The sequence below is a fragment of the Hylobates moloch genome, unplaced genomic scaffold, assembly GCF_009828535.3.
Source record: "Hylobates moloch isolate HMO894 unplaced genomic scaffold, HMol_V3 SCAFFOLD_8, whole genome shotgun sequence".
Lineage (NCBI taxonomy): Eukaryota > Metazoa > Chordata > Mammalia > Primates > Hylobatidae > Hylobates > Hylobates moloch.
Window position 1 is genome coordinate 47,838,279 of NW_026652283.1, and position 19,525 is coordinate 47,857,803.

General features: G+C 43.0%; 1 protein-coding gene across 3 annotated transcripts in view; it reads right to left on the reverse strand.

Annotated features, from left to right (window-relative positions):
* Positions 1 to 9,960: 9,960 nt before the first annotated feature.
* Positions 9,961 to 19,525, reverse strand: part of STIL (STIL centriolar assembly protein) — a 90,028-nt gene continuing 80,463 nt past the window's right edge. For all 3 annotated transcript variants that reach the window (XM_058442957.1, XM_032160776.2, XM_032160774.2), the window contains one exon: positions 9,961 to 11,755. In XM_058442957.1, coding sequence (XP_058298940.1) covers positions 10,969 to 11,755 — 787 coding nt within the window. In that variant the 3' untranslated portion in view covers positions 9,961 to 10,968. The remainder of the gene's footprint in view (positions 11,756 to 19,525) is intronic.

The window sequence follows — 19,525 nt, forward strand, 5'->3', positions numbered from 1 at the left end:
AATTTTATTTATTTATTTTTTGAGACAGAGTCTCACTCTGTCACCCAGGCTGGAGTGAAGTAGTGCGATCTCGGCTCACTGCAACCTGTGAGGAGGGCAGTCATTCACCCTCTCTGGAACTCAGTTTCACAGTCTGTACAGTGGGCACGGCCCTTGCTTCTTTGTTTATTTTAAACAAACACTTTCTGAGCAATAGTGCTGGGCCCTGTGCTGGCTGCTGGGGATGTGAGGGGACCCAAGAGTCCATTTGCACTGCCTCAGGAGACTAAGGTGTGTGCCTGCTAGAGGCTTACAAAAATTGAGAGGAATAGAATAAAATTGTGTACATAAGCTCAGTCCTTTGGTGGCACACAGGTGGGCATCTTGCTTCTCCCGGGTTATTCCCACATTGTCTTTTTTTTTTTTTTTTTTTTTTTTTTGAGGTGGGGTCTCGCTCTGTCGTCCAGGCTGAAGTGCAGTGGTGCGATCTCAGCTCACTGCAAGCTCCCCCTCCTGGGTTCATGCCATTCTCCTGCCTCAGCCTCCCCAGTAGCTGGGACTACAGGTGCTTGCCACCACCCCCAGCTAATTTTTGTATTTTTAGTAGAGACGGGGTTTCACTGTGTTAGCCAGGATGGTCTCAATCTCCTGACCTTGTGATCCGCCCGACTTGGCCTTCCAAAGTGCTGGGATTACAGGCGTGAACCACCGCGCCCGGCTCCCACATTGTCTTGTTTCCCCACACCCTTGGGGAATTGGGCCCTGCTGAACTGGGTGGCAGGAGGAGGGGGAAGGGTGAACACCACGTGAACCTCCTCAAAGCAGAGAGCCAAGGAGTTTGGTTGCCCTGGGACTCCCAGCGGAGCTGAAGGTCCTTCCTCTGCTCCTGTGTCCCTTCCTCCAGCTCCTTCTCCTGTGTCCCTTAAACATGCCCACAACATGGTGTCAACCACACTTATCTGGGTGTCTGTGTACCCCACTAAGACTCTCAAAAACTGGGACCACGTCTATGGTTTGTCTGTACCCCAGCATATCATGGAGGCAGAATAGGAGCAAACATATGTATGTTTTAAAAATAAAAGGAGCAGAGACAGAGCTGGGGAAAGAAATTGAGACAGAGAAATCACCCAGCAGGAACCTGGGCCATGAACTTGAAGGAAGTGGAATTGGCTAGCCCTCCTGGTCCTAGAAACCAGCCACAGGGAAATGTGAAAGTACATCCTGTATGTCCGTGTGAGGAGAGATAAATATTTCCATGACCGCATGAGCTGTGAGTCCCAGCCCCTTCCTGGGACAGCCCAGGAAATGGGGGTTTGGGGATGGGTAGACTCTCCCTATCTCCACAGATGGTCTCTGTGCTGGGTTGGGAGGTGAGGGCAAGCAGAGGTCTTGGAGAGTCACAGCACAGGCCCCTCGTCTTTTGGGGGGTGTGGAGCAAGTCACTCACAGGAGTGACTCAGCTATGAAACATGAACCTGCTCCCCTTCCAACCAGCATCGAAGATCTAGTGTCGCTTTATCGAGGTAGGAACATTGGTTTTAGGGAACTGAAGCACATGCTTATTTCAACCTGCTGCCCCCAAGGGATAAGGAGAAAAAGAAGGAGAACATAGGCTCTGAAGCCACACAGGCCAGAGTTCAAATCCTGACTTCACCACTTACTTCACCTGTGTGGCCTTGGGCACGTCATTTTACGCTTGAGTCTCCATTTCCTCACAGGGATAATCCCAATCTGATGTTCAGGTTAAGAGCATGGGATCTGGGCTGGGTGTGGGGGCCCACACCTGTAATCCTAGCACTTTGGGAGTCTGAGGTGGGCAGATCACTTGAACCTAGTAGTTCAAGACCAACCTGGGCAACATGGCCAAACCCCATCTCTACCAAAAAGAAGGGCATGAGATCTGGAGCCAGACTGCCAAGATTTGAATCATTATATTGGCTGTGTGAACTTGGGACACATTACTTAACCTCTCTGTTCCTATTTCTAGCCTACTAAGTGGGAGATCAGAATAGTACCGACTTCATACAGGTGTAAGGAATAAATGAGTTAACAAATGTAACAGACTTAAGACATAGCAGGTGTGTCCAATAAAGGTTAAGTATTGTTATTACTGCACCAAATTGTGATGATTAGATGAAGGAATATGTGTAATACTGCTTTCCTTTAAACGCTACTGATCCCCAATGCGGCAAGCAAATAGTATTGGTTCCGTAGCAGGCAGCTTCTCGTCTTTAAAAAGATCTCTAAGAATAGCTTCATTTTCCTTCCCTCAATCTCATTCTTATTCCACCACCCTGAACCAGGAGTTTGTCACTTGTTGCAGGTCTTTTCTTCTGATTTGTCCCATTTCTTGGTAATTCTGAGTACTTCTGAGTGTCTGCATGTGAAGCTGCATGTTTGCTTTCACTTATCTGGAAGGGCTATTGTGAGGTCTAAATGAGATACTGAGTAGGACTCCGATCAGTGTTAGATGAATATGATTCTGCACATAAGTGTCCGAGCATGCATACATGCACACCTACAACACTAGGATCTAACAGCACCTTCTCTTTCTTCATTATGCTCCTCAGAGTCTAGCACAATGCCCATGACATAACAGGAGCGTTCAGCAGATCCCTTCCATGTAGCTCTTCCTTGGACAAGGCGATCACACACAGTCCCTGTTCTTGAGGAGCTCCTAAGCTGGTTCTAATGAATTCTGTGAGAGGACAAGAAAGGGATCAGAGAAAGGGCCATGGAACTTCTTTTCTTTTTTTTTCTGCAGCCTTGGTCTCCTGGACTCAAGCGCCTCAGTCTCCCGAGTAGCTGGGACTACAGGTGCACGTGGCATCATACTCAGCTAATTATTTTATTTTTTTGTAGAGACAGAGCCTCCCTATGGTGCCCAGGATGGTCTCAAACTCCTGGGCTCAAGTGATCCTCCCTCTCAAAATGTTGGGATTATAATGCACAGCCACCGTGCCTGGCCTGCTACAAAGTCTCAGAGAAGGATAATATCACTTCCACATGAGGATTCCAGGAAGATTCTTTTAGGATGGGAGGGGAGGCAGAGGTTTTCAGGGCTCCACAGGACTTTGAACCTGTAGAGAGTTTGGAGGCAAAGGGAGTAATGTAAGCAAAGGTAAGAAGGCTGAAGAGTGTCTGTGCGCATGGGGGCTGCCTTCCTTTTCTGTCCTTTGTGGTATGTCCAGGCGAACAGAGAGGCCTGGGTTTGATTGCTCAGTACCTAACTTTCTGACTCACATGCCATGGCATTTGGTAGTAAAACCTGGAAGGCTGGAGTCCTGAATTCCAGCCCCAGCTCTTGCTTACAACACTGTGTGAACTTGAGCAGGTCCCATCTCTTCTTTGGACCCCAGGGTCCTCACGCATAGGAGGAGTAAGTGGTTGCTTAAGGCCCTCCAGCTCTCACTCTCTTGGATACCTGATGTCATCTTTCCGTTGTGTTTATGATTAGCCCCTCTCTCACCCCTTTGTGGCCCCAGACCTCCCATGAAGAGGCAGGACACAGAGCTCTCCCCAAATCCATCCTTTTCCTGGAGTTCAGCCTCTGACCAGGAAGTGGGAAAACAGGATTTCCTCTGAGGATGTTCTCTGTGACCCAGACAGTTCCGGTTTGGGGAGTGGGGAGGAAGAGATAGGGAGCATCATCCAGGCTTCCAAACCTTAAAGCACCTTTTCATGGGCTTTATGTTTTGAGCTCCTTAGAAACGGAATGCGTAATTCAGAGCTGAAGAAAGATATGTTGGTACTTTGAACAGATAGTACTTAACATTGTTGTGGGGAATGACAGAATTTCCTTTTAAATTAGGAAACATATTTAACACTATATTAAATAAAAAGTAAGGAAATCTCACTTCTGCCTGTGGAAATCCTTCAAAATCTTTCAAAGCCCAACTCCGGTGCTCTCTCTTGCAGGAAGCCTTTCTCTCCTCTGGATTTACAAACAACTGCTCACATATGATTTCCACACCATCATTTCATACAATCACAGCGTATCAGAGACACTCAGGGCTAACCCCCTCACCTCAAAAATTGAGAAATTAAAAGCCAGTGACTTGTCCAATGTCACAGAGTTTGGGGCAGAGCAACAACAGGAAGCCAATTGTTGCTGACTCCTAATTTGGTGTTCTACCTACTTGTGTGTCTTTTCTTTCCTATCTTTGGTTCCCTTCCCCGAATCCTCTCTTCCAAATGCTATACCTATTCACAGCTCCTTGCTTTTGCAGAAGTGGTTCCCTCCATCAGAAATACCCCCGACTCATCTTTTCTTTCCTATTACTCCTGATTCTGGGAAAACGTCACTGCGCCTCTAGAATATTCTGAAAATAACCTCCCACCTTCTCTTATATTCTCACATGTTGTGTAGTTTCATTATAAGCACTTATCTAATGGTATTGCTAATGTTTGCATGTCTCTCCCTCATTAGATTGAGTTCCTATAGGGCACATTTTGTTCATCATCTTATGCTTAGCTTCTAGCTCAGTGTCCAGCAGGATCAACATTATTTATCTGTTGAATGACTAGGTGCAAAAATGATACTGGTGCGTAGAGGAAAGGTGGCGGGAGTGGTTGCACTGGGCTAGATGCTGTGGAGGGACACTAGGCTGGTGTCCTGGTTGTTAACTATAAGTGTATGATTTTAGCCTAGTTATACTTTGTGTCTGTCTCATCATTGGTAAAAAGGGATCAATTTTGCCTGCCATACATATTTCAGTAGGGTTTTGTTGTGAGAATTCTATGTGAAAAATACGTGGAAAAGCACTTTGCAAAGTGTGAAGGAGTCTGCAAACGTCAGACATTATCAGGAAATTTATATTGCTGGTATAAGGGCCTCTCAGTTAATCTAGGAGGCTAGGAAAGGTTCTGCCTTCATGAGCAATGCCTAGAAAACAAGGGCACAGAAGGAAATTTTTGTTCCTTCAATTTCGCAGAGCCCTTATAGTATAGACTCAGTACTAGTTTATCACATTGTAAAATCAATGGAAGGGAACACTTTAACATTAACAGAGCTGGGGTTGCTTACTTCAGAACATATGAATAAAAAATGATTGCTTCTGGTCTTGGCTAAAGGGCAAGAGATTCCTTCCTGAAGAAAAGGAAAGTGGGGCAGCTTGGAGGACAGCACAGTATTTAAAGACAGCATTGGCTGTAGTATTTGCAATAATTTATTCAGCTCAAGATCTGTTGCTTGCAGAAAGCTCTTCCTGAATTCCTCAGGCCTGAGAGGTTATATTTCTCAATGGCTTAGTAAGACCTCGAGCCCTAGAGTTATACTTAAGCTTGAATCACTGGTAGCAACTTACTTGGGTAAATTACTTACCCGAGGCTCTTCCCTCAACTATGAAGATAACGATCACTGTCTTAATCTGTTTTTATTGCCTATAACAGAAATATCTGAAACTGAGTAATTTATAAAAAGGAATTCATTCTTACAGTTACGGAGGCTGAGAAGTTCAAAGTTGAGGGGCTGAATCTTGTGAGGGCCTTCTTGCTGGTGGGGACTCTGCAGAATCCCGAGGTGGCACAGGGCATCCAAGGTGAGGGGGCTGAGCATGCGAGCTCAGGTCTCTCTACCTTTTCTTTTTCTTTTCTTTTCTTTTTTTTTTTTTTGTGAGATGGGGTCTCACTCTGTTGCCAGGCTGCAGTGCAGTGGCACAATCTCGACTCGCTGCAACCTTCACCTCCCAGGTTCAAGCGATTCTCCTGCCTCAGCTTCCCGAGTTGCTGGGACTACAGACATGCACCACCACGCCCATTCACCATGTTGGCCAGGATGGTTTCGATCTCTTAACCTCGTGATCCACCCACCTCAGCCTCCCAAAGTGCTGGGATTACAGGCATGAGGCACCGCGCCTGGCCTCCCTTTTCTTATAAAGCCACCAGTCTCATTCCCATGATAAACCATTAATCCATGAATCTATGAACGGATTAACCCATTTAAGAGGGCAGAATCCTCATGACCCAATCAGCTCTTAAAGGCCCTACATCTCAACACTGCCACATTGAAGATTAAGTTTCAACATGAGGTTTGGAGGGGACAGATATTCAAACCATAGCTATCACCAACTGCTGTCAGCCAGGAGTCTTAAATGAACTAATGCATGTGAAGTGCTTTGCACAATGCCCTGTGAGCACACAGTAAGTCTTAAAAAGATGGACATGATCACCAATACATTGTTGTGGCTCCTGAGAGTGTAGATCACTCATGTTGGCTTTTCATCATACTCTCATAACTCCTGTGACTATTTCCTGGGTGTATATGTTTTCTGTGGAATCTTTACAGCTGGCAAAGGCAAGGATACTGTTTAACATGTCTACATCCACTTCTGTGGGGCTTAGCACAGGGCAGGATAAGGCAGAGGACAAAAGTGGAGCATGGAGTAGTTATTGATTTAAACTAACCGGCAAGGGGCTTAGAGGTTGAGTGAGGAGACTTTTGGTGAAGTGGGGTAAGAGTGGTTGCCAATTGGCCAGGACTCGGACTAACAGGTTTGTTTCCCAGAAGTTAGGTAATATAAGTTCCATCATTTTCCTATTCCATTTGAAGTAGCATCCATGTTACTTATAAACAATATGCTGCAGGACTGAAGGAAAGAAATTCAGAGATATGTCACTTGATAGGCACGTATCTCCAAAGTTTTTCTTTTTTTCTTTTTTGAGACGGAGTCTCACTCTGTTGCCCACTGTTGCCCAGGCTGGAGTGCAGTGGCGCGGTCTCGACTCACCACAACCTCTGCCTCCCAGGTTCAAGTGATTCTCCTGCCTCAGCCTCCCGAGTAGCTGGGACTACAGGGGCGCGGCACCATGCCCAGCTAATTTTTGTATTTTTAGTAGAGGCAGGGTTTCACCATGTTGGCCAGGCTGGTCTCGAACTCCTGACCTCGAGTGATCTGCCCACTGCGGCCTGCCAAAGTGTTGGGATTACAGGTGTGAGCCACCTCGCCCCACCTAAAATTTTAAAATCCAATTTTCCCGGTAGTAATGCTTTCTCTAAAGATGCCTAAAAGCTATCATAGCAACTAATTTGCCAAATAACTTGTACTAGGCCATTTTTGCATTGCTCTAAAGAAACATCTGAGACTGGGTAATTTATAAAGAAAGGAGGTTTGGGGTGGTGGCAGGGTGCGGGGTAGGCACCACTTTTTAAGCTTTTAAATGACTACATCTCACCTGAACTCACTATCTTGAAGATAACACCAAACCATGAGGGACCTGCCCCTGTGACCCAAACACCTCCCACTAGGCCCCACCTCCAGCATTAGGGATTACAATTCAACATGAGATTTGGGTGAGAACAAACATCCAAACTCTATCAACCTTCTCATTGTAAAACACCTTCTAGAGTAGGCTTCAGTAATGGTTCCTCTTCTCTTGGCACATGTTTAGTAGAAAGAGACATTATTTTGTTGAATTAATCTGCAGTCTAAATTCAGGCTCCAAAACTGCTTAGACTTTTTAATTAGATGTGGCCTTGGCCAGGTGCAGTGGCTCACGCCTGTAATCCCAGCACTTTGGGAGGTCAAGGTGGGTGGATCACCTGAGGTCAGGAGTTGGAGACCAGCCTGGCCAACATAGTGAAACCCCGTCTCTACTAAAAATACAAAAATTAGCTGGGCGTGGGGCCACGCCCCTGTAGCCCCAGCTACTCAGGAGGCTGAGGCAAGAGAATCACTTGAATCCCGGGAGGTGGAGGTCGTAGTGAGCCGAGGTCACGCCACTGCATTCCAGCCAGGGCGACAAAGTAAGACTCTGTCTCAAAAAAAAAAAAAAAAAAAAAAAAAATTAGATGTGGCCTTAAATTGGATGTGGTAATTAGACTTCGCCTAAAAAGCTTAGGTTACATTTTTACTATTAAGATAGCTTCTTATTTGGTATAAACATTACAGGGCTCCCAGTGATAAAGGTACTTGAGGCTGTCAGTTAATTCACTTTGTTTCTTCAATAGTGTGCAATATAAATCGTATCTACATTCCTTGAGTGAAACTGAGGGCTAAACAGAACACACTTGAAGTGGCATTGACAATTCCATTACATAAACTTACTCCAATAAAACATGTAAGTGAATTTTTATGCTATTTATTAAAATAACTAAAGTCCCAAACAATGTGCATGGAAACACAGGGCAAGACATCACCACTGCCATTTACATGTCTTAATTTTAACTTGAAAGAGCAATGATGTAGGGAAAGATGCACTAACTGGTCCATGGCTCCAGTGGGGAAGAGCAGGGAGCCACCATGTTACTACACTTGGGCTTGCTACTATAAAGTGATATCAGGTTGTCTCCGAAAGCCATAGCTGGGTTGAAAACGGATCCAAAGTCCATTTATTTCCAGTTTACATATCAACTTTGATATGAAGCAATGACATCTCAATTTAACTTCTTCAGAAAAGCTTTATCTTTCAAGTCAGTGAGGACTCTTTCATTTATATTCAAATGTAACAATTTAAGACCTTTTAAAAAGGTTGCAGTGGCTGTGTCAGGAAAGAACTGATACACTCAACGACTTGGGTGTATCTTAGGACATCATGCCAAGTGAAAACAGCCAATTTCAAAAAGGTACACACTATACGACTCCATTTATATAAAAGATTCTCAAAAGGCCAAAATTCTAGTGGTGGAGAACAGATCACTGGCTGCTGGGGGTTAGGGTTGGAGAGACCATGTGTTTTAAAAGGGTAGCACTGGGGAGTTTGTAGGGATGGAATAGTTCTGTATGCTGACTATGGTAGTAGTTATGTGATTCTATAAAAGGTAAAATTTCAGCCAGGCACAGTGGCTCACACCTATAACCAGCACTTTGGGAGACCGACGTGGGCAGATCACAAGGTCAGGAGTTCGAGACCAGCCTGGCCAACATGGTGAAACTGTCTCTACTAAAAATACAAAAATTAGCCAGGTGTGGTGGCACGCACCTGTAGTCCCAGCTACTTGGGAGGCTGAGGCAGGAGAATCACTAGAATCCGGGAAGCAGAGGTTGCAGTGAGCCAAGGTCACACCACTGCACTCCAGCCTGGGCGACAGAGCAAGACTCCGTCTCAAAAAAAAAGATAAAATTTCATGGCTGGGAGCAGTGGCTCATGCCTGTAATCCCAGAACTTTGGGAGGCAGAAGTGGGCAGATTACTTGAGGTCAGGAGTTTGAGACCAGCCTGGCCAACAAGGTGAAACCCCATCTCTACTAAAACTACAAAAATTAGCCAGGCGTGGTGGTGTATGCCTGTAATCCACACTACTCGGGAGGCTGAGGCACAAGAATCACTTGAACCTAGGAGACAGAGGATGCCGTGGGCCAAGATCACACCACTGTACTCGATCCTGGGCAACAGAGCAAGACTCCATCTCGAAGAAGAAAAAAAAGGTAAAATTTCATAAAGCTGTATACCAAAAAGTAAATAAATGAGTGCATGTAAACACTTGTGAAACCTGATAGGTCTGTGGTTCAGTTATTTAGCATTATAGCCAATGTCAATTGCTTGGTTTTGCTCATTTACTATGCTTATGTAAGATATTATCACTGGAGGACACTGGAAGAAGGGTATACGGGAACTCTCTGTATTATTTTTGTAATTTGGGGGCAGTCTTAAGAGTTTTTTAGGCCGGGCATGGTGGCTCACGCCTGTAATCCCAGCACTTTGGGAGGCCGAGGCGGGCAGATCATGAGGTCAGGAGATCGAGAACATCCTGGCTAACACGGTGAAACCCCGTCTCTACTAAAAATACAAAAAATTAGCTGGGCGTGGTGGCAAGCGCCTGTAATCCCAGCTACGGAGGCTGAGACAGGAGAATGGCGTGAACCTGGTAGGCGGAGCTTGCAGTGAGCCGAGATCGCGCCACTGCATTCCAGCCTGGGCGACAGAGCGAGACTCCGTCTCAAAAAAATTAAACTCGAGATACAGCTTTTTACAGTATGGTGGGTTGGTTTTGGAAAAAGTTTTTTAAAAAGTGGGGAATAAACTATAACAGAGAACAAAGGAAAATAGTCAATCTAGACATTTTTATTAAGTTCTATTAAAAAATATTAAGACATTTGAAAAACTCAGAAAGTTTATAAAACACACTCATATTCAATAATTTTCTTATTCTTTGATAGCCAGTGCGACATGTTGAAGATGTTACACCAAAACCAACCCACCATACTGTAAAAAGCTGTATCTCGAGTTTAATCAACATGAATCCTAATTAAGAGGAAATACACTCTTGTATAAAAGAGTGTAAATTTTTATTAAGTTATTTTTAAAAATAACTTTTCCCTTAAACTTAGGAAGGGTTGATTTTGCTAATTTACCCAACACCATGATAACTTATGTTCTTTTAATGATATGGGATAAATGCAGAGATGCAACATGCTAGAACTTCTTAAAATATACAGTATAGCTGGGCGCAGTGGCTCACGCCTGTAATCCCAGCACTTTGGGAGGCCGAGGCGGGCAGATCACCTGAGGTCGGGAGTTTGAGACCAGCCTGACCAACATGGAGAAACCCATCTCTACTAAAAATACAAAATTAGCCAGGCGTTGTGGCACATGCTTGTAATCCCAGCTACCCGGGAGGATGAGGCAGGAAAATCGCTTGAACCCAGGAGGCAGAGGTTGCAGTGAGCCGAGATCATGCCATTGCACTCCAGCCTGGGCTACAAGAGCAAAACTCCATCTCAAAAAAAAAAAAGTACAGTATAAAAGAGCAGTTGAGACTTAGAGCTGGATAGTATCTGTCTACTTAAATTTGTAGGAATAACTGATCTCAGGGCTTTTCTTAAAGGGTTCAGTGATGTTGAACAGGTCTATTTGAACAATGAGAACTTAGTCCTATCACTAGCCAGCCATCTCACAGAAAAAGTCACTCTTCCCAATTGGCTGCTACCAAGAAACAGACTGACTCCAGAATGATCAGGAAATCCCAAAACTACCACAAGGCTCTCTGGCTTCCCTAAGTATCTTCAGGAGACACCCTGTCCCTGTATTAAAAGGGCAGGGAGTTAAAAGGTTAAAATAATTTTGGTAACTGTCTGAGACGTTTTACATCTAAGAAGGTGCCTACTGAATTCATGCTATTCATCTGCTTTAGAGTTTCAGAAGGTTGCAAACTTTCAGGAAAAACTGCAATGTCCCTTTCATTTTCTTTCTCAGGATGTTGAGTGAACTCTGCTTTCCCGGTTCGAAGCTTCACTGCAGGACTTGGTTTAAGGTTCTTTACTAAGAAAGCTGGCTTTTCAGTCAACTGCTGTTTTGCTCTTGTCTGCAAAACTTCGTTTGTAATATTTCTCAATACTGGCATATCTGCGTTGGTGCCCACAGATTCACAGTTAGAACAATTAATTATTTCATGGTCATTCTTAGAAGGCTCTTTCTGACCACCAAGCTGGTCAGGTATAGATGTAAGGTTCTGATTCAATAAATGTTCACTCTTGCTATCTGCATTGTCAGGAGGCTCCTCTTCATCTTCACTATTGTCAGTGCTTTGTAGGAGTCCGTATCTCTTCATATATTTTTTGGTTGCAAATGACATGTTGTTTGGTGAAATTAAGCTAAGCCCCACTGTGCTTCTGTCTGTATTAATACGGAGAAGGCTGAATGGGTCACAATTATTTTGGTTTGATCGAGTGACAGACAGTTGTGACAGCTGATTTTCATTTAAATATTTCAGAGCTATAGCATTTGCCTCCATGCTCAAATCCACACCATTGGGGCTTAAGCCACTCATGCCAACATTAGCAAATGACATGCAGTTTAATCCAGAGATCACTGCTTCTGGGCTGATGCATGCCAACACACTGAAAGACACAAAGTAGTAAGCCATCATTTACCATATTCTAAGTAATACATAGTTCTCAACGTGTTCCATTCTATACAAGCAACAAAAGATCTTCAGCTTTAAGTTCATGGTCCTTTTATCTAACTACCCAGACATCTAAGTCTTGATGATCCAGATACACAAAGGATACATATGGGCTGGGTATAGTGGCCCAAGCCTCTAATCCCAGCAGATTGGGACACTGAGGTGGGAGGATTGCTTGAAGCCAGGACTTCAAGATCAGCCTAGGCAATATAGCAAGATCTTGTCTCTACAAAAAAATTTAAAAATTGGCCAGGCATGGTGGTGCACATTTATAGTTCCAACTACTCAAGAGGCTGAGGCAGGAGGATCGCTTGAGCTCAAGAGTTCAAAGTTACAGTGAGCTATGATTGTGCCACTGTACTCCAGCCTGGGCAACCGAGCAAGACCCTGTCTCTTAAAAAATAAAAAATAAAAATTTAAAAAGGGATACAAATAATAGCCTAGAAGGTAATCCATGATTTACAGGTTTAAAGTGGAATACAAATTAATTTTCCTAAATCTGTATATCAGTCATGGTTTTAAGAACAAATACAAGGCCCCAAATGTAAAAGTCATTCAACATAGCTATGAGTCATTTAATTTATGATTATTAGCCCAAACAGCACAAGAGATCAGCTAATGTTTAATGTAAAGTAAAACATAAAAATAAAATCAAACACAAAACACATTTGATTATATAACAGTACAAGCTTTGGTAAGTAGCTCAGAAAATTAAATTATTCATAGTTGAGGAGATTCCATTTGCAATGAATAAAAAACATCAACCAGTCTCTGGATATGGGCTTATACACACACACACACACACAACACACGAATACTTTTTTCATTAGTTACAATCTTCAACTTACTTTGATAAGTGTTAAGTCAACTGACTTACCTTTTCCTTAATATCACATATATAATAAATAGCTGCTAATTTTTTTTTTTTTTTTTGGAGACAGGGTCTTACTCTGTTGCCCAGTCTGGAGTGCAGTGGCAACTGCATGTCATTTGCTAATGTTGGCACAATTACAGACTCAGGCTGCTCTCAAACTCCTGAGGTAAAGCGAGCCTCCCTCCTCAAACTCCCAAAAGTGTTGGGATTACAGGCGTGAGCCACTGTACCCAGCCTGCTAATTACTGAGTCGTTATATATGCCAGGTACTCTATTAATGCTTTACATGCATTATTCCTATACATTCCTCACAGTAACCTTTCTCAGGGAGGTATTCTCTATGGAATATTTCTATCTTATTCTCCATTTCAACGCCTTACATTCCCTTTCCCCTACTTTTTTGTTTTCTTTTTAGCACTTATTGCAGTCTATACATTGAATACACACATCTACATATTCAATCAATGCTCGATTCTTATTTATTGTCTAGCACCCTCATGAAAGCCAATAACAGCAGAATTTTGTCTGTTCCCCTGGCCCCCACTGCAGTATCCTCGATGCGTGGACACATAGTAGGCACTCAGTAAGTAGTTGTTGAATGAATAAAAGTAGTAGGTACTATTGTTATATTTATTCTCAGTTGAGAAAACTGAGGAATAGAGATTTGAGCTAATTTTCCCAAGCTAAATAGCACATAGCAAGCTGAGATAATCCATGACTGCCTTACTCTCTGGGGCTCTGTAACCACTGTTTTACTGTACTATATTCAGTAACTTGGATTTTTTCTATCATAGTCCTTTGTGCAATATTTGTTGTGGTGAACATTATATTCTAGTCAAATATGCTATGGCTTTCTACATCATCCCATGAAGAAATTCAGCTGTTTTATATGTGCTAGCCACTGCTTGCATTCACAGACCCAAAAAACTCAAACAACCATTATATATTTTCATTCTTATACGCACCTGAAATTTGCAAAAAACTATTTCCAACCATTAATAATCCCTGAAACCAGGCCAGGCATGGTGGCTTACGCCTGTAATCCCAGCACTTTGGGAGGCCGAGGTGGGCAGATCACCTGAGATCAGGAGTTCGAGACCAACCTGGCCAACATGGTGAAACCCCATCTCTACTAAAAATACAAAAAAATTGGCTGGGTGTGGTGGCGGGCGCCTGTAATCCCAGCTACTCTGTAGGCTGAGACAGGAGAATCGGTTGAACACGGGAGGCGGAGGTTGCAGTGAGCCGAGATTGCGCCACTGCACTCCAGCCTAGGCGACAGAGTGAGACTCTGTCTCAAAAAAAAAAATTCTCTGAAACCAGTGATGCCATCACCAAACAATGGAACAGAGTGCTCAATAATGCTGGTCTTTATAACCTTGAAATTCTCCCTTAACCTTCTTGGCATTTAATGCTTTGAAGACTATTTTAATAAGATGAAAGAGATACTACTAATTTATCCAGATATTATTCTTTTATTCATAGTGACAATACTTTTGGAAGTCTTTTTCTACTTTGCCTATTTCCTCAGTCTATAGATATTATTAATGTAAATAATTTGATAAAAGCAAAGAAAAACTACTAATTCAAAATGTTAAACATTTAAAGAAAGCAGGTCTAATTTGGGTGCTTTTTTTTTGAGACAAGGTCTCACTCTGCCACTAAGGCTGGAGGGCAGTGGCACAATCATGGCTTACCATGGCATCGACCTCCCAGACTCAAGTGACCCTCCTACCTAAGCCTCCCAAGTAGCTGGGACTACAGGTGCATGCCACCATACCCAGCTAATCAAAAATTTTTCTTTGTGTAAAGATGGGGTCTCACTATGTTGTTCAGGCTGGTCTTGAACTCCTGAGCTCCAGTGATCCTCCCATCTTGGCCTCCCAAAGTTCTGGGATTACAGGCGTGAGACACCATGCCCAGCCTCTAATTTTAACTAGGGCTTCTTTTATAGACTGGTTAAAAGATCCATAAAGTAGTCAATATCAGTTTAGAAGGCTACTCAAGTTTCAGTGCCTAACACAAGCTAGCCAATTTCAATTTGGAGGGTGGGCCAGGGGCAATGAGATATCATTAAATAGCAAAACAAATCAAGACAGGCACAGTGGTATGCACACCTGTAGTCCTAGCTTCTCAGGAGTCTGAGGCAGGAGGATTGCTTAAGCCCAGGTGTTCAAGGGGCCACCCTAGGCAAAATAGAGACCACATCACTAAAAAACAATAATACTCAGAACCAAAGCATATAAACACTAGGGTAATTAAGACGAAAAGCAAAAAGGAACCCATTCCACTAATCAAATCCTAAAAGCCTGAGCACAAATATATGCCTATGTTAAAATCTCATTAGATGTGCAGCCACAAGGAATGATGAAAGTCCATGAATAAATTTGAGTAAGAGAGCCACATGCCAACAATTTATGGGAAGCTCTAAAATTATTCCAACTCAGATGACAATCAAGACCCCCATCTCTACAAATAAAAATAAGCTGGGTATGCTGCTGCACACCTGTAGTCCCAGCTACTCAGGAAGCTAAGGTGGGAGGATCACTTGAGCCCAGGAGATTGAGGCTGCAGTTGAGCCATGATTGTGCCACTGCACTGCAGCCTGGGCAATAGAGAGAGACCCTGTCTCTCAAAAAAAAACAAACAAAAAAAGTCAACTTTGATTCATGATCCTATTTGAATCCAGATTAGTTATCTACTACTTATCCTACACAGAGTTTTTCAACTACTAAGCAGATAGCCAGGAAGCAAGGTAAAGAAGCAACTAGAGAGACTGCTTGAGCCAGGTTTTGAATTCAAAAAGTCACTCCAATTGGGAACCTATGTGTAGAGGTTGCTTCCAGACCTCGAACCCACAATCTCCATTTCCTGCACAATTTCTAGGTTTGTCTGGCACCCTTTTTCCCCGCCTTCCTGCCTTTAGACTCTCTTAATCTCTGAGGCATTCTACTAACAGGAAAATAGAAAGCAGGTCTTCCTTCCCCTGCCTTAGCCACTCTTCTGGTGGAATGATGTGCTCCTGGAGTCCAGAATTGGAACATGAAATGAGTTTTCACATAGACACAATGATGAAAGATGGCTGATTTACAGAGCTAGAGGAACAGTATGGATTATAAGGATTAGTTTCCTAGAATATTTAACCTATAATCTGTAACACTGTTTCTATAGAAAAATGTGTCTTATGTTCTAAACAACGGCCTTATAAACTTTTAGTATACCAGTTATATTATACCTACACATGTTAAAAAGATAACAATGTAAGGTCATAAATACTGACAGTAAATACTACAAAGACACTAAAAATGAACCTTCACTATAAGCTTCAGTGATGACCTGAGGAGGAGGAATGTCAGGAGTTCGAGACCAGCCTGGCCAATATAGTGAAACCCCGTCTCTACTAAAAACACAAAAATTAGCTGGGCGTGGTGGTGCGCACCTGTAGTCCCAGCTACTCAGGAGGCGGAGGCAGAAGAATTGCTTGAACCCAGGAGGCGGAGGTTGCAGTGAGCCAAGATCATGCCACTGCACTCCAGCCTGGGTGACAGAGCGAGACTCCATCTCAGGGAAAAAAAAAAAATCTTGCTGAAAATGCTGTCACAAGTACATGCTACAATTTACTGAGAACAAGGTATTTTAAGAGTACAAAACATCTGCCAGGCGCGGTGGCTCACGCCTGTAATCCCAGCACTTTGGGAGGCCGAGGCAGGTGGATCATCTGAGGTTGGGAGTTCGAGACCAGCCTGACCAACATGGAGAAACCCTGCCTCCACTAAAAGTACAAAATTAGCCGGGAATGGTGACGCATGCCTGTAATCCCAGCTACTCAGAAAGGCTGAGGCAGGAGAATAACTTGAATCCGGGAGGCGAAGGTTATGGTGAGCCGAGATCATGCCACTGCACTCCAGCCTGGGCAATAAGAAAGAAACTCAGTCTCAAAAAAAAAAAAAAAAAAGAGTACAAAACATCAATACACTTTGAGAGGTCCAGGAAACTCTGACCAAAGAGGTGACATCTGAGTTCAGCTTTGAAGGATAAGAAGGATTTTGGCAAGCAGAAAGGTAAAAAAGAGCACCTCAGATAAAAGTAACATCAAGGAATCTTGCAAATGCCAATGGCAAGTAGGCTGGAACTTGGTAGAGAGTGGTAGGACATTATACTAAAAAACTAAGTTTAAGTCAAACTGAAACAATGCGAATTAATCAGGTAGGCCTCAGATAGGCTGGGAGGACATTCCAGACGTAAGCCTAAGATAACAGGGAAACTAAATTTGACTCTTATGTTGGAGAAACTATTGCAGTACAGTTTCCTATTTAATCAGAATGACATAGAGATGATGGCACATGCCCGTGGTCCCAGCTACTCAAAAAGCTGAGGCAGAAGGATTGGCTTCAGCCCAGGAGTTTGAGGTTACATAAATTACGATTGTACCATTGCACTCCAGCCTGGGTGACAGGCCTGGGCGACAAAGCAAGATCCTATTTTTAAAAACTAAAAAAAAGTTTTAAATATACAGAAATTGCATCAATAATAAAACATAACTTTTAAAACTTTAAGATATTTTTGGTCTTAATTAGTACAGATCTTTAAAAGGGGCCATTTTGATGTAGAGTAATTACAACACAGTATGAAAATACTCCTAAAGTTGGCTGCCTTTCCTTTTTCCTTTCCTTTTCTTCATAAATTAAGTTAGCTACCTTTCCTATGTGATTCCATGGCATTCCCTATCCTTCCATTTCATAGCAGGCATAAAAGATATTGACTATCTGTGTCTTCCCCACTGAACTGTAAACTCTATGAGAACAAAGATGTCTTTCTTTATCAGGTTATCTTGTGTATTATGATATCTCTTATAAGCTGGCTCATAGAAACTCAGTATGTATTTGTTGAAGTGAATGTATTGGTGAAATGGCAGCTGGCACACATGCATACGTGTAGCTGGTAATAATACTTACTCTTTCAGAAAGCAACTTAGCAATAGCTTTAACATTTTTGTATCATTTATCTTAGTCTTTCCAAGATTCTATTCTAAGGAAATAATCCTAAAACTGAAAAGCAATATTTGCAAAAGATCATCATAGCAACATTTAAAATAGTAAGAAACCACAACTAATGTGACAAGTTGGTTCTCAGTTCTGACAAGAGGGGAAAGGTTAGGATACATAGCCTCTATCTTACAACATGGATAAAAAAAATCAAAAACGCTAGCCTCACTCTTCTACACTATTGGTAGGAATATAAACTGGTACAACTATTTGGTGAGCAATGGTAGCATCTACTAAGACTTTGAATGCACATACTCTTTGATCCTGCCTATCTAGGAATTTATCCTACAAAGATACTTGTACCTGTAGAATGATGTTCACTTAGGATTGCTTGAAATAACAAATAAGAGATTTGGCCTAAAGGTCCATTAATAGAGCACTGGGGTTCAATATATTCTAGTACAAGGGTACAAAAAAATATTATGCAGCTGTTTAAATACATGAGAAAGAACTGTATATCCCTATAAGGAAAAGTATCCAAGATATTATAATATCGTGTTTAAAACAAAAACAAAAACAAAAACAGAAAAACAGGCCAGGTGCAGTGGCTCATGGCTGTAATCCTAGCACTTTGGGAGGCCAAGGTGGGAAGATTGCTTGAGTCTAAGAGTTTGTTTGAGACCAGACTGGGCAACATAGCAAGACCCCATCTCTGCAAAAAATAAAAAATTAGCCAAGTAGTGGTGCATGCCTGTAGTGCCAGCTACTCAAAAGGCTGAGATGGGAGGATCACTTGAGTCCAGGAGGTTGAGGCTGCAGTGAGCTGTGATCATGCCACTGCACTCCAGCCTGGATGACAGAGCGAGACTGTCTCAAAATTAAAACAACAACAGCAACAACAACAAAAAATCAAATCACAAAGCTTATCACATACACATATACTTGAACATGCATGGAATATTTCTAGAATACAAATGGTTAAGAAAAGTAACTTTGTTTTTTTTTTTTTTTTTGAGACAGAGTCTCGCTCTGCTATCCAAGCTGGAGTGCAGTGGCACAATCTCGGCTCACTGCAAGCTCCGCCTCCCAGGTTCACACCATTCTCCTGCCTCAGCCTCCTGAGTAGCTGGGACTACAGGCGCCCACCAGCACGCTCGGCTAATTTTTTGTATTTTTAGTAGGGACGGGGTTTCATCGTGTTAGCCAGGATGGTCTCGATCTCCTGACCTCGTGATCCGCCCACTTCAGCCTCCCAAAGTGCTGGGATTACAGGCGTGAGCCACCACGCCCGGCCTTTTTTTTTTTTTTTTTTTTGAGACTGAGTCTTGCTCTGTCGTCCAGGCTAGATAGACGCTATGTAGCGCAGTGGCACTATCTCAGCTCACTATGACCTCTGCCTCCCCAGGTTCAGGCGATTCTCTTGCCTCAGCCTCCCGAGTAGCTGGGATTACAGGCGCCCGCCACCGCGTCCAGCTAATTTTTGTATTTTTAGTAGAGACGGGGGTTTTCACCATCTTGGCCAGGCTGGCCTCGAACTCCTGACCCCATGATCCACCTGCCTCAGCCCTGCAAAGTGCTGGGATTACAGGCAAGAGCCACTGCGCCTGGCCTAAGAGAAGTAACTTTGGAAGAGTCAGGCAGGAATGTGGGGAGTTGTGGCTTTTGCATTTTATCTTACACTCTCCTCTGTATTTTTTAAAACCATGAATTTTTATTACTTTTTAAATTAGAAAACAAAAAATAATTAACAGAAAATATGCTAGCCTTAATAATATAATCTCCAGACTTTATTTTCTTTTTAATAAGTTATGTGCTGAGGTCATCTTTGGTAGAAAGGAATCTGAAC